This window comes from Centroberyx affinis, unplaced genomic scaffold, assembly GCF_046629955.1.
Source record: "Centroberyx affinis isolate AG114_WGS23_722 - 3 ecotype Tasmania unplaced genomic scaffold, CSIRO-AGI_Caff_v1 ptg002360l_1, whole genome shotgun sequence".
NCBI lineage: Eukaryota > Metazoa > Chordata > Actinopteri > Beryciformes > Berycidae > Centroberyx > Centroberyx affinis.
Window position 1 is genome coordinate 93,749 of NW_027280620.1, and position 13,592 is coordinate 107,340.

The 13,592-nt window shown below is 42.5% G+C and overlaps 1 protein-coding gene across 2 annotated transcripts; it reads left to right on the top strand.

Moving 5' to 3' along the window:
• Positions 1-1,705: 1,705 nt before the first annotated feature.
• Positions 1,706-11,782, top strand: LOC139655901 (ras-related protein Rab-37-like). Of its 2 annotated transcripts, XM_071533309.1 has the most exons (9): positions 1,707-2,363; positions 3,667-3,777; positions 6,068-6,109; positions 6,730-6,796; positions 7,061-7,113; positions 7,659-7,724; positions 8,490-8,546; positions 8,668-8,744; positions 10,456-11,782. In XM_071533309.1, exons 1-9 carry the CDS (start codon positions 2,253-2,255, stop codon positions 10,559-10,561), a joined length of 690 nt encoding a protein of 229 aa, XP_071389410.1. In that variant the 5' UTR covers positions 1,707-2,252; the 3' UTR covers positions 10,562-11,782. The 2 variants fall into 2 exon arrangements, with proteins under 2 accessions (XP_071389412.1, XP_071389410.1); XM_071533311.1 differs by lacking the exon at positions 3,667-3,777 and having other exon boundaries at positions 1,706-2,363.
• Positions 11,783-13,592: the final 1,810 nt, after the last annotated feature.

Genomic DNA, 13,592 nt, shown 5'->3' on the forward strand with positions numbered 1-13,592 from the left:
AAAGAGAGTACATTATTATGGTTAATGATGCCATTGCTATGATTAAATTACTGTGAAGAGAGCACCGCTAATGAATGCCATGGCGGCAGGCTGTTTGCTGCTGGATGTTTCGAAGAACGATGCTTTAAATAAGGGTGATTTTATGCCCCGTGACACGTGGGGGCTTTTACTCTGGACGAGGAACAGACCATGAGAGATATATGGTTCATTTATTGTACGACGCACCAACTATCATATTTTCTCTGCTGTGACAGTGACGACTTTGGCTTTGTGTCATCGCCTTTAGAGCAGCATAGAGGAGGCAGAAATCTGTTTGTGTGAAAGCATAAAATTGGCTTTGCCATTTCTGATTTTTGCAGGTTTTGTGGTTCTGTATGCTTTGAGGTTCAAAGACCCCGGAAAAGTTTCCAAAGTTATTCTCTTTAATAGGTCCACTGGATTTAAAGCTTTTTCCTCAGATCCTCAGATTAAACATTCAGTCAGTCAGACCTGGGTCAAACAGTGTTTGAAGTAGCATGCCAAGAATCTGAACACTGCTCACCATCAGGAAAAAATTATCATTTTCACAGACATAGTCTATTCATACAGACTTGTAAATACATTTTAATGGTTTTTTGGCCTTTTCAGGTGCTAAATTGATGGGAATTGCCATAGAAGACAATACAATGACTGCCAGAAAGTTAGGAACATACTGTATATGAAAAGTTAATTTGTTGCTTTTCTGTGATTGACAACTGATATTATCTGAATTAGTAAATCCTACTTACCTGGTTCACCATGCGTCTTCAAACACACAATAACTCCAACTTCTATCATAGTCAGCAGTAAACCAGTCAGCCATTCAGTCAGTTTGGTATGCTAATGAATGATCGAGGCTGTGTTTGTGTTTGCCTCTGTCAAAGACATGGGGTGAGATGCTGCATGCAGCTGCCAGCGACATGGAAAGATGAGTTCATATATTTGAAGAAGAGATTGCATTCCAGTTATGTAACATAAATGAGCCATGACCTGTGTCATTACTTTTATGTCAGCATTGAGAATAGTGGAGATGCTCTTTCTCAGACTGGCTTATCTCTCTTGTCTTGAACACTGGGGGGAGACAAACACTGTAGAAAAAAAAAGTCTTATTTTAGATTTAACAGGGACATTCACACATACTGTAAGTCTTGGTGAAACCATTTAGTCATGTATGACCTGTTAATTAAATGAAGGGATTGGGATATTTATGGAAAGAATCTTCGTTTGATTATTTATTAATGTAGCTAAGGATGACTAGTGTGCTGAGGGTTCATTAAAGAAAAAAGTATTTGAATCACAAAGCTGGTTGAATAAACTATCAAATAAGACAGGACATGATATTTTATGGTAATATAGGATGGTATGATATAGGAACAAAATATTGTTTTGGGTGTGTTCAGGGATGTAGAGGACAAACACACCTTAACTTTTTTTTTTTTTTTAGGATAGAGTTTACCCATCTTCAAGACGTAAATTCATAGCATGCGTCATAGTAAGTAGTATTAAATTAATGTTAGTTAAATGAGGATAGGACCTTTTAAAGGGAAAAGGGCATAAATTAAAGCTTTTCTGAAAGCTTCTGTTCACATTGGTGGCTGTTGGCCTTGTGATGAGGACTCTGCCTGCAGGTCATGGTTCACCCTTGTTCTATCACTAGGTGACATGTTGCTCTTGTAGCTGAACCTCTTGATGATCCAGCACCACCTGTGGCGAATGAGTCAGCCATCAGCGCCTGTTGCCCATGAAGACACGATTGACCTCTGTCGCTGTTATCGGAGAATGTCAGCCTGAAAGACAGACCGGTATTTCACTCGGTGGAAAGTCCGTCGGAAAATGCAATGGACCAATGTAACAGCGGCGACGTCTTTACATAGCTGACTCGGTTCATCATCTGCCTACGCCAGGATCCGCTGCTCCGCAAAACTGAGAAATGTTTCCGCCTATTTGTCATTATTATTTCCTTGACTGGTGGATGTAGATGCGTTTCCCGAGCGCTCATCCCTTTTCAAGTTTTGATCACGCTGTCACTGCCATCTTTTGACAGGCGATATTAGGGTAATTTCTTGCGAGGCGCTTGGTGATTATATTTTGGCCACGCAGTATGCGAGCTGAGGGACTTGAGGCTTGCGGTGACTGGGACTGAGTCACGGATATCACGCAGAGAGAGTGCGCTTCTTGGACAGATCTCGGAGATCCTGTGGTTTGGTGTCAGGTTGTACTCCTTTGTCATTGCGATGTCCACAAGAAAGGCATCGTTGACGGATAAGCAGACTAAAAACGGAACATCAAAATATGTGTTGGAGAGATGCGCCTCTGTTAACGAGTATTATGATATTGCCTTCAAGGTGTGTATTGCCATCTTGTCATATGTGTGTTGATTATGGGTTTTTTTTGTAATTGTAGTGGTGTTACTGACAGCTGTAGGAAACACTGGCGGAACAGGTGTCTTTACTGTATGATTGGCAGTAACAACTGGGTGTACCTGAGGCAAAAACACTGTAAAGATGAATATTGACTGTTCACAATTGGAGAATGTGCTGTAGGCTACTCAACACAATTTAAAGGCTTTCGCAATTTAAAATACCAGACAATGCAATCTAAGTAAACCCCTATCATTATTAACTGATGGGATTGGCTTTGTGTCTTAACCTACAGTTAAATGTAATGGATAATGTTCAATATTTGTGTATTTATGACACTGCAGACACCATGCCAGTCGATGTGTTCAGTTTGTATTAAGAAGTAGCTCCTAGTCTATAAATCTTCTCTGCGTTACATCGACCTTTACTGATATGTAAATATTTGCTGAGGGTGGACTTGTTGCTCCTTAGTAACCCTCCCATTGTGTAATTTTAAAAAGCGCCTGTATCTGTTCAGGTACACCAGTAGGCTAACTGTTTTATATAGAGCCCCAGTGAAGGAATTAAAAGGGAAAAAAGTTTGGCTATATTACTAAATGTATGCATTTACACAGTGTGATTATATAGTATAGGGAGTTGCAGTGTAAAACCACTGGGGCTGTCTATGTAGCCAGCATCTAGGGAGGCTGACATGACATGGTGCTGCAATGAATTTAAGTAAGGATTGTATAATTACACACCATACTGTAGTAATTATATTGATTAGTTTTGAAGAAGGATGCCCTCTGTAAAATGATGAGACCAAAATTACAGAGTTGGATGGAAACATTTGAGTCCCCCCCTCAGTATTGGCAGAATGTCAGATGTTGGTGCCAGCCCAATCAACAGTTGAACACTACAGTATTTGTAGCCTACTGTAGTGTCGTTGTGTTTGCACCAACATACTATATAATACCATTAGAACAAGGTTTTAAGATTTGGCATAGCCTGAAATAAGGAAAACCTGACGGATCAAATGTAACCGACCAAATCAGACATTGTGCAATAGCATCATCTGACTCAAAGGTCTTGATGCCAGTTGTGAAATGTTCCTCTTTATTCGTAGGTCATAGAATGTATTGCAAAATTTTACATGCAGCACGTCCCTTAATGAAGCTGGAGTTTCCTCTTCAGGCGATTGCAATTCCACATTTGTCTGGTTCTGTCCTACCCATCATGTATAGGCTGTCTCTCATGTTGTTGACCAGCTGTAACCTGTTGCCTCTCTCTGGTGGTGGATTTGCTCTAGGTGATGCTGCTGGGAGACTCGGCCGTGGGGAAGACGTGCGTCTTGGTGCGCTTTAAAGATGGGGCTTTTCTGGGAGGCAACTTTATAGCCACCGTGGGAATAGACTTTAGGGTGAGAGAGATACTGTAAACTGGCCCTCCACTCACGGAATGGATCATCAAATGATTGAATTGCCCCCATTGTCTTGTTAATTCATTCTCTGTACCCATTAATGAATTGTCATTTGTTTTACACTGTTTTTGCTCTAATGAGGAAATTAATAATTTACATTTGAAAGACCGCCTATTGATATTTACGTAACAACGAGGGATCCATTCACAAGAGTTGCACTGGCCAATTATCACCCTTTTTTCATGCTGAACACTTAATCATTCTGTGATGGTAGCACCAAATGTACAAACCCTCTCACCAATCAGTCAAGTTCACAGACCACTTGTGCTGCTAGGCAGTGCGGACGGCTTCATAAACGTCTTGGCAGATGCCTGCCCACGTCCTGCCTCCTGGAGAGATTGGCTGCATCTCTGCTCGGCCCTGGAGGAGTCACACTGCTGACAGACAAGCTCTTACCTACTCATATATACCACATGCAGACACACACTCTCACACACACACACACACACACAGATTCGTCACTGAATTGGGAGCAGATGTCCCTACTGGGATGAGGATGAGAGCAGACTGTTTGGAGTGGCAGCTCTGGCCGGAGCGGTCTGGATCCCCCCAAACTCCCATTTCCCTCCAGTCAGGGCAAAACACTCACACTAATGGCAAGTCAAGTAGTTGTGGCTTGAGGAGGAAATTGTGTTGCATTAGGCAGAGTGATATATCGTCTTCTTCTGATGGTGGTGTGGGCATTAGGGAGCATGGATGTCTGACAGATGGGGCTGTATGGAGGCAGTTTATCCAGCAGAATGAACATTTTATTTCCCCCCCCCCAAGCAAAAGCAACAGGTACTGTGGCCAGTAGCCATTCATGAGATGCATTAAAGGGATAGCGACATAGTTTTGTTATTGAGACTATCAAACTATTCATCAAGGGGAATAATGTCTACTAGCATAAGGAGCTGCTCTGTGTAAAGAACACTGCCCACCCCCTTGTTTTCATGCTTGTATTGTTAAAAGGACAAAAGCAGCTTAGAGGAGACAGTTCAGTCAATATGAGCCTCACTGAGTCTTTTGCTGAGGTTGTCCGTAGCCTCTGCTCTGTGCATGGATAGGCAGGCAGGCTGCTGTGGCAGCTTGTAACATGGCCGGTCTATTTTCGGCATGTTTCCTTGTAGCAGTTACTCAGCATGCAGGCTCCTCTCACGTCATAATTGGGGGGGAAAAATGGAAACCCATAGCAACTAATGCAGGGGTTGAACCATGTCCATTCTGCCGAGGCAGAGGACTCAGCAGGTGGCAATTCTAGTAGGGAGTGATAACTTTGCACACACTTGAGATTGTTTGTTGTCGTGTCACGCTCGCTGCATTTTTGTGCGTGCATGTGCTTCCTCAATGCTTTTGCGCATTCACAGGAAAAGCAGGGTCTGTCTGTGATGACCTGTCACTGATAAAGAAGTTATGAAGCGATCCAGGAAGCGATGCAGAACAGTTGCTACCCACACTTCCTTCATGTCAGCCTGCGTCTCAGCCTCTCTCTGATCTTGTTTTGCTGTGCAAGGTTGCCACACAATTCTCTCTTAAAAAAAAGTTTAAAAAAAAATGTTCATGGTAACGAGAGCGGGTTTGTTGCTGTAGCTGGATCACGGTGACAGACAGACACCCAATAAACCCTTGAGATGTGGTTTGCCCTGAAACAGAGTGTGAAAGAAAGAGAGAGTGAGAGAGACAGTGCTTTTGTTTGCCATTGTTTGTGGATGAGCATGCATGATGAAATGCTCTATTATAGCCTTTATTCCCAATCCTTCCATTTTTTTACTGACTTGAAGAGCATTTTTATCAGCAATTTTTCCCTTTCACCACATTCACCATTGAAAACATTCAGTCTTTCAGCTGGGGTGCCTTAAACTATTTTAGGCCAATCGTTGCCTTACAGGAAATCATAGGGCGCCCCTGACAACTACAGGAAATTAATGGGGGAGTAAATTGTTATGCTGCCAGTCCTCTTTCTCACTATTGTGTAATTAAGTCTAATCCCAAGACCTTGTTGTTGTGTGGGTGTTGCAAATTGCTTTCTCTGCCAGCATTCAAAGCCACTCTTATTTGTCATGTTTCCTTTGCCACATGCTGTGTCTATGGGCTTTTTAGTCTGCTGTGGTGTTCATCATTCAGTTTCTGCGTAGCTTTCACAGCACTCCAATCTTTAAGGCATATGGTAAATTGTCTGTCTCTCTCTCTCTCTCTCTCTGTCGTGTGTGTACCACCGCAGTTAAGTTGACTCTTCCTCTCTTTTCCTCAGAATAAGGTGGTGACTGTGGACAACTTGAAAGTCAAACTTCAGGTGAGAGCTTGGATCTTTACTCCAGATCTGTGCAAAATAGTATTATTGTATTATACTATAATTTTTACCTTTTATTTTAACTTACTTGACGCTCCAAATGGGTGGTGGATTTTCAAATAGTCTCATCTTTCTGGCAGTCATTGTCCTATGCAGCTAACTCAACTAGTCAAAGGAGAATCAACAGACTCTAAATAGTAATTTACAAATATTAATTGACCCAGTTGTGCGTTACACTCACATGATTGCCACTGGTTGCCAATCCAAATTCACTGATTTCCATTCAGCATCATGTTGTGATAGTATTACAGGGTTGTTTGCACCGCTTATCTAGAGCACACACATGTCTACCGTCATAACCTGTTCATTCAACACTATGCGTGGGAGGGGCCAAAATTAGATTCCTCTGCTAGCTGTAGTAAATCCACAGCTCCTCTTGCAAAGGCCCCAATCATGAAATAGTCCTATGCTTAATTCTAAAATAGTCTCTCTCTCTCAGCATGACTCAATAATAGTATGTTTCCGTTTTAATCATTGACTGTTTAGGATTTGCTGAAAGGATTGTTTAGGATTTGCATTTTTCCCATGTGAGCCACTGTGTAATTATGTGGTTTGTTACGCAGATCTGGGATACTGCCGGCCAAGAGAGATTCCGCAGCGTAACGCACGCCTACTACAGAGATGCCCAGGGTAACCTCTGCTTTTTATAACACACTTCCTGGTGCTGTGTGTGTGTGTGTGTGTGTGTGTGTGTGTGGGGGGCGTAGGTGAGGGAACAATCTGGCTGCTGTGTACTTTTATTAGTATGCATAGAAAGCATGTGTGGGCGAGGCGTGTATCTGTGTGTGTGTGTGTGTGTGTGTGTGTGTGTGTGTGTGTGTGTGTGTGTTTTACATAAAGGAATGAGCAGATAGCAATAAAGGTGCGACTGAACTGCTCCTGTTTCCTCTCCAGCATTACTCCTGCTCTATGACATCACCAGCAAGCCGTCTTTCGACAATATCAGGGTAAGGCCGTCTCAAATTACTTTCTCTCTTTCCGTCTCTCTCTCTCTCTCTCTCTCTCTCTCTCTCTCTCCCTCTCTGTGCTTCCTCCTCATTTTCACTTCCCGCTCCTAAACCCACTCAAGCCGAACGGTTCACTCCGGCTATTTACATGCAAAGTACTATATGGGCTTCCAACGTTTCCTGATGGTCCCCTTTGGAAATGACATGATGTTATCGTTTACTACCGTTGCAGCTCCCGGTTTCAGTAATGAAAAGCAATATATGGGTTTAGGGGTAAGAATGAGTGATTGATTGGAGGGTGGTAATAATACCAGCGGAAGAGTGCAGGGAAAAGGGTATCTGGAGTTGAAGAGTGGCTGTCTTTAAGTGGTGGTATTTGTTTTGTTTACAGACTAATCTGTCTCTATTGTACCGAATTCTCTCTCCCTCTCTCTCTCTTTGTCCTTCTCTCTTTCTCTCTCTCATTCTCTGTCTCTCTCTCTCTCTCTCCCCACCTCTCTCCTCCTCTCGCTCTCCTGTATCTGTCTGTCTTTTTTACTTTGAAGGCTTGGCTGACTGAAATACATGAGTATGCCCAGAAGGATGTGGTCATCATGTTGCTCGGCAACAAGGTGAGCAAAGCTTCCTTTTAGCGTTATAAAAAGATCAGAACGATAAATGGTCCCTCACCGCAATTTTAACACACTCTTATCGCACTCAGACAGATGCATGCATGCTTAAAGGCTAGCAAAGGCGTATTATACTGTACACACATGAATGCAAAGCGCTCACTTGCTGCTTTTAACAAAATCACCCATTGAAACCCATTTCCAGAATCAGTACTTGTGAGATAGTGTGTAACTCCACATCAACACAGTCTATTTTAACTCTAACCATTACTCCATATCATGTGATGGCCGTGGTTGGGAAGGGTATATTCAAAACAAATTACTGATTGCAGGCTTTACATTTCCAGGACATGTAATCCTTTTCAGCACAACCCTGGTGGTGATGAAAAAAAACCCAAACTTTCATGTCTCATTGCCAACAGCAGTCATTGTTAATATGTCTGAAAGCTCCCTCTGGTGGCTCGGGGAGGACTCACCCTCTCCCGGGGTCGTACATGTCACCCAGCAGCAGCGCTGATCATTTGTTGTGAGAGCAGGGAGAAGTAGGACAGGGCGCATTAGTCTCTGGGAGCGGCGCTCTTCTGCTGGAGGTGGAGATTCTGACATCCCATCAGTCTGAGGCAGCCTGGGAACGGCAGCTAGCGGCGGGGCTGGCAGATAGAGGACATGTGGGCTGACGTGATGGTGCATTACTGTAGCTAATGGCGTGGTGAATCTGTGACCCTTCACCTCCGCCGTGACTGTTTCTCTTCCCATTTGCGCTCACAGTCAGACATGGCTGCAGAGAGGGTCATCAAGAGGGAGGACGGAGAGAAGCTGGCTAAGGTAGGAGGACGGCTGTCAAGCCACAAACCGCTCTGTAATATGCTGTGTGACGGCTCCATGCGGCCACATCCTCAATATATCCCCCACTTCCAGCCGCTCTTCTAATGTTTTCCCATCTTAGGAATATGGAGTTCCATTTATGGAGACCAGCGCCAAGACAGGAGTCAATGTGGAGCTGGCCTTTCTCGCTATTGCAAAGTAAGTCTTATGAGGTGGATAATCAGATGCTAACAGATGCTACTGTGTTGTGTCATCATTTTTATATTACAAAGTTAATTTACAATATTCCAGAAGCAATAATTTTACTCCACATTTAATACATTCATGCTCATGCTCCATATTCATCGTCACAAAAAAAAAAATCAAAATTAGAAAATTGGAATTAGTCTGTGCCTGTCTAGGCAAATTTTGGGACGATTACTGCACAATTACTCATGAGTGGCAAGGAGTCTCAAGCCTCTTGATCTAGCTGCACATCTATCAGGCTCTCTGTTATTTCATGTTTGATTTTCAGACTTTGAATCTGGACAAATCTGCATGTGTTCTTGTAGTGTGAAGTGTTCAGCGGCAGTTTCCAAGAGGAGATACTGCATTCAAAGAAAAATATTTAAAGTTATTACAAATCATCATGGAGAATGGATTTCATGGTGATAATACCACTCACTGAATGAATGAATTTTAAGAATGTTTAATTTATCATGTCACAAGTGGCCCATCCCACATGAAACATTCTCTTGTGAATGTAGGTATTAGTTACAGATAATGCTCAACAAAAGAAGAAATCCTGAATGACAGGAGTGGTATTTCCAAACTTGTATGACCAGTCAGTCACATCTCCTCACAATCATCATTTACAGTTTTGTTCATGCTGCACCACCTACCCAAATGAGAGAAACAACTGAGAAAAAAGAAACTAAAAAGAAAAAGAAAGGGGGGCAAATATACAAACATGGGGAAAATACATAGAATTAGTCATTTGTCCTTTTCTCATTTCCAGTGCCATCTCTAAGTTATCCCACATACAAGTATGTTATGCTCCAAAAACCACCTTACCTTTTAAAGAGTCCTAGCTAGAAAATCAATTTCCCCACAATTCCTGCTAAAAGAGCTTTACTCTGCTTATAATAGAAAGGCCAGTACAGACTCAAAAGAAAGTCATTTTTAATTTAGTGTGGGTTACACGTGTGACAGGTCCATCTTCTTTTGTAATGAACATCCAGGTTCAACATGAAGGGCTAGTGTTACCGTTCTCCTCTGGACACACAGCCAACATTTTGGTGTAGACTAGCTATCTGAGTTTACACTGAGTTTTATCCACTAGCTTACATGGTTTATATACTTTGCTTTGGCTTGCCCGTGTGCCTGTGTGAGCACAATGGTAGAGGTGACATGCTCACAAGCCTATCTCTGATTATTGCAACTAATGTAGGCTAATGGTTATTAGCTAATTTGTTGTTTGTTTTGTTTTGGATGATTCATAATGGGATTGTGCATGTTTTGAGGCTGTGTCGGGGTTCCCCATGGGTCTCCAACTCCATCTTGGAGTCGTTTCCTGGCTGCATACATTTCTTACTGAATGGCATGAAATATGAAAAGGATTATTGTTTAGTGTAAAAACGACTTATGTTTTCACAGCCTGTTCCCAGTGCTTTGAATGAAAATAAAAATGATCTGGGTGATTTGCTATCTTCCTGTGATGAGTATTTTAAGTGCAAGTTAGATTAGATGATTCATGCCATAGGCATTTTGATTAAATCTCAGTACAGAGGGTTGTTTCTCTCTCTGTCTCTCTCTAGCTCTCTCCCTCTCTCTTCCTTTCTCATTTTCTTGATATGCTCACCCTGTCTGTGCTCCATCCCACACATCCACCCCCTCTTCATCTAACTCCCGTCTCTCTCCTCTCCACCAGGGAGCTGAAGCACAGAGCGGTGCAGCAGCCCAACGAGCCCAAGTTCCAGATACACGACTACATTGAGTCTCAGAAGCACAAGTCTGGCTGCTGTGGCCTCATGTAGCCGATCCTGACCACCGCTCCAACCAGGCAGAGAGAGAGAGAGACACACACACATACACACACACAAACACACTCGCACACACACAGAAAGAGAGAGGTAGAGGGAGAGGGAGAGGAAGGTTAAAATGTCTGGTCCTTTAAGCCAATCCCAGCCCCAAACCTGAGGAGGGGACATCCTCCTCTCTTGTGAGCTTTTAGCCGAATGAGAGTGAATCTGGATCGGAGGCCATCCCTTATCTGAAATGTGAATTGAAATCTATTATGTCATGCGTAGAAATATGTGTGGTCTTTGTGGTGACAGTTGTATCAAACTACAAGTCAGGAGTTACAATCTGAAATGCTATATCCATCTGCAGGGACAAAAACCAACAAGATTTAACATTCAAGACTTGATAAATGGCAGTTTTATATGAATAATCAATATGACTGTTTATGTGGATATAGCATTTTGCCATGGAGCTCTTAGTTTGTTTTTCATCCCAATTTTACCAGGCTGTGAACTGATCCCTGTTGGCCTTACAGTCTTCATCATTATTCTTTGAGAATTTTGTGTGTTTGAGAACATCCAAGTGGACTTCGGTCTCACAGTCAGGTTGTAGCTAAAATATTCCCATCTGTTTCCATATGTACTGGTGTTAGATAGAATAAAACCGACATTTTGAGGGCGGTCGCCCCGTGTGTGTCTCTCTGTACATTCTATTCAGGGCCAATGACACTTTCATTCAAAGTACTGTATATGTAAATGTGCTGGAGGATCATTCCACTGTCGCATTGGCATATCCATCCCACCAGGCTAGATTCTGGATGTCAACGATAAAAATTACTTTGTATTCAAACCCTGGATTATTTTTCAGAATTTGTGGTTTCTTTCTAGGATCTTGCCCAGAGATTCCTCAGCATGCATCTTGCTTTTTATCATGTGTCATTCACACACACACACACACACACACACACACACACACACACACACACACACACACACACGGCAACAAGACAGCGCTCCCTAACATTGTTGTCTCTCCTTTAATGATGGATGTTGTTGTCTATACTGTACAGGAGCTGTATTTGTTCATGGACCGCATCGTGTAACATGTTTCTTTGTACGATGTTCATTATGAATGTTTGCTTGTCGAACTTGCTTGATGTCACATTTGTCCCTCTTCTGAGGCGTCACAGTGATCACAAAGTGCCATGAAGAAGTGCTTTGTTATCGTATTATATAAAAAAGTATATTTTGTAATGTACACGGTGTTGTTTTATTGAAGTATGTCTCGTCTGTCTGTCTTTGTATGTCTTGGGGTTTTCAAGGAGGGGGGGGCGGAGCAGCCAGGGTGTGTCAGGATGTGCTGAGATTAATAAGCCACTGTGTGGCAGCACCTTGCTTACTCTCTACCATGTGGCCCTAGAGTAAAGCATAAGGTTTTATCAGTTGGACAGTTTGGAGTAGACTCAGCATACACATTAATATTTGTAACAGCGTGTTTTAATGTATCTCATACTGTAATATACAGCTTTTGATAGGATACTCAATATCTGTATCTTGCTGTTAATTGTTTTGTTATTACTGTGGTTGCTGACAGACAGGAATGACAGACACAATGAGGCTGTCTTGACACGTTGGGTGGAGGTAGATTGGTCGGCATTATACATGCAGCACATTCATGATTCACTGTCTTTGGCTGTATACCTGGAATGTAGCTTGCCTCCACTCCCACCCGCATCGATGAGTCATAACGCAGAAGCAAGCAAAGTAACCAATGCGTTCTTTATTCATTATAGTAAAAAAAAAAATTCATATAATTCATTTGGATCACGTCCCATCAATAGCAGACGTCACTGTTGTGTGTAATGCAGCTGTACATATTGATCAATCCTCTGGTGGCTTTAAATTACCCAGTTGGGGATTGTTGAGAGATCCGCCTCTTATCTGACACCTGCTGGGCCGAGTCTGAGTGTCTGGCAGCATTCCCAGCTGAAAAAGTCGAACCCTCCCTGATGTTTTAGGTCAGGCAGGTAGCTGCCAAGTTTCATTGTTACACTGGATGTCACTCATTTATCTAGGACAAGGGAGACCCCTGGGTTAACTGCTTCCAAAGGATTGAAGGGATTAAATCTGAAACTGATATATTGTTGTTGGTAAATAAGCAGTTAGCCAGAAGCCCGTCTGTGGCTGGCACTGCAAGGCAGCTCTGGGTCCCCTGACTTCCCCATTCTAGCTCAGCGATCATTAAAATTTCATCTCAACTGAGGTTTGGCATAGCAGAGGGGCTATGACAAAGTCTTGTTTTGATTTTCAAAATACAAAACAAACAACAAAAATACATCCTTCAAATTTAAAATTAAGATTATTTGAATTAATTAAACTAATGATGAACTAATGATGGGGGGGGGGGGGGTAAACAATTTGGATAGTCCAATGATAGTCCAAGTGCCCCCAACTATCAGGGGACACTTGCCTATTTGGTGTGTCTCTACAGACTGAGTAACCCTAACCCTTAGCCTAACCCTAACCCTGATCCTGACCCTATATCTAACATTAACACCAGCCCTACCATGAAACCTAGCCGACATATTGAATAGCATTAAGCATCTACTGAACCTTCCTTATAATAGCAGCCTTATAAACTCCACCTTGACTGCAAGTGTCACTAAATCCGTCACATTACTGCTAGAAACTCATCTTTACATCCTCTTATTATATTGTCATGCACTGGTTGCAACAAGCTCCTCGGATGCAGATTCTACACCACAGGAAAAAAAAATGACTTGTTTTAATATAATGATAGGATTAAAATGGCAGATAATATAAACTCACTACTGAGTACCACAGACACACTGTAAAAGTCCCCTTAGGACTTACAGTATTAATATTAAAGGAATACTATGGTGATTTCTCTTTAGGGTTTCCTAATAGTTCACCTTTGTACCAATAATGAATGTACAACAGGATTGCTTAAGTGCCACAGTTAATGTGGGTCGGGTGGCCTGGGGTGGGGGGGCTCGGCTCAAAGGCCTCATCATGCCTCATCATC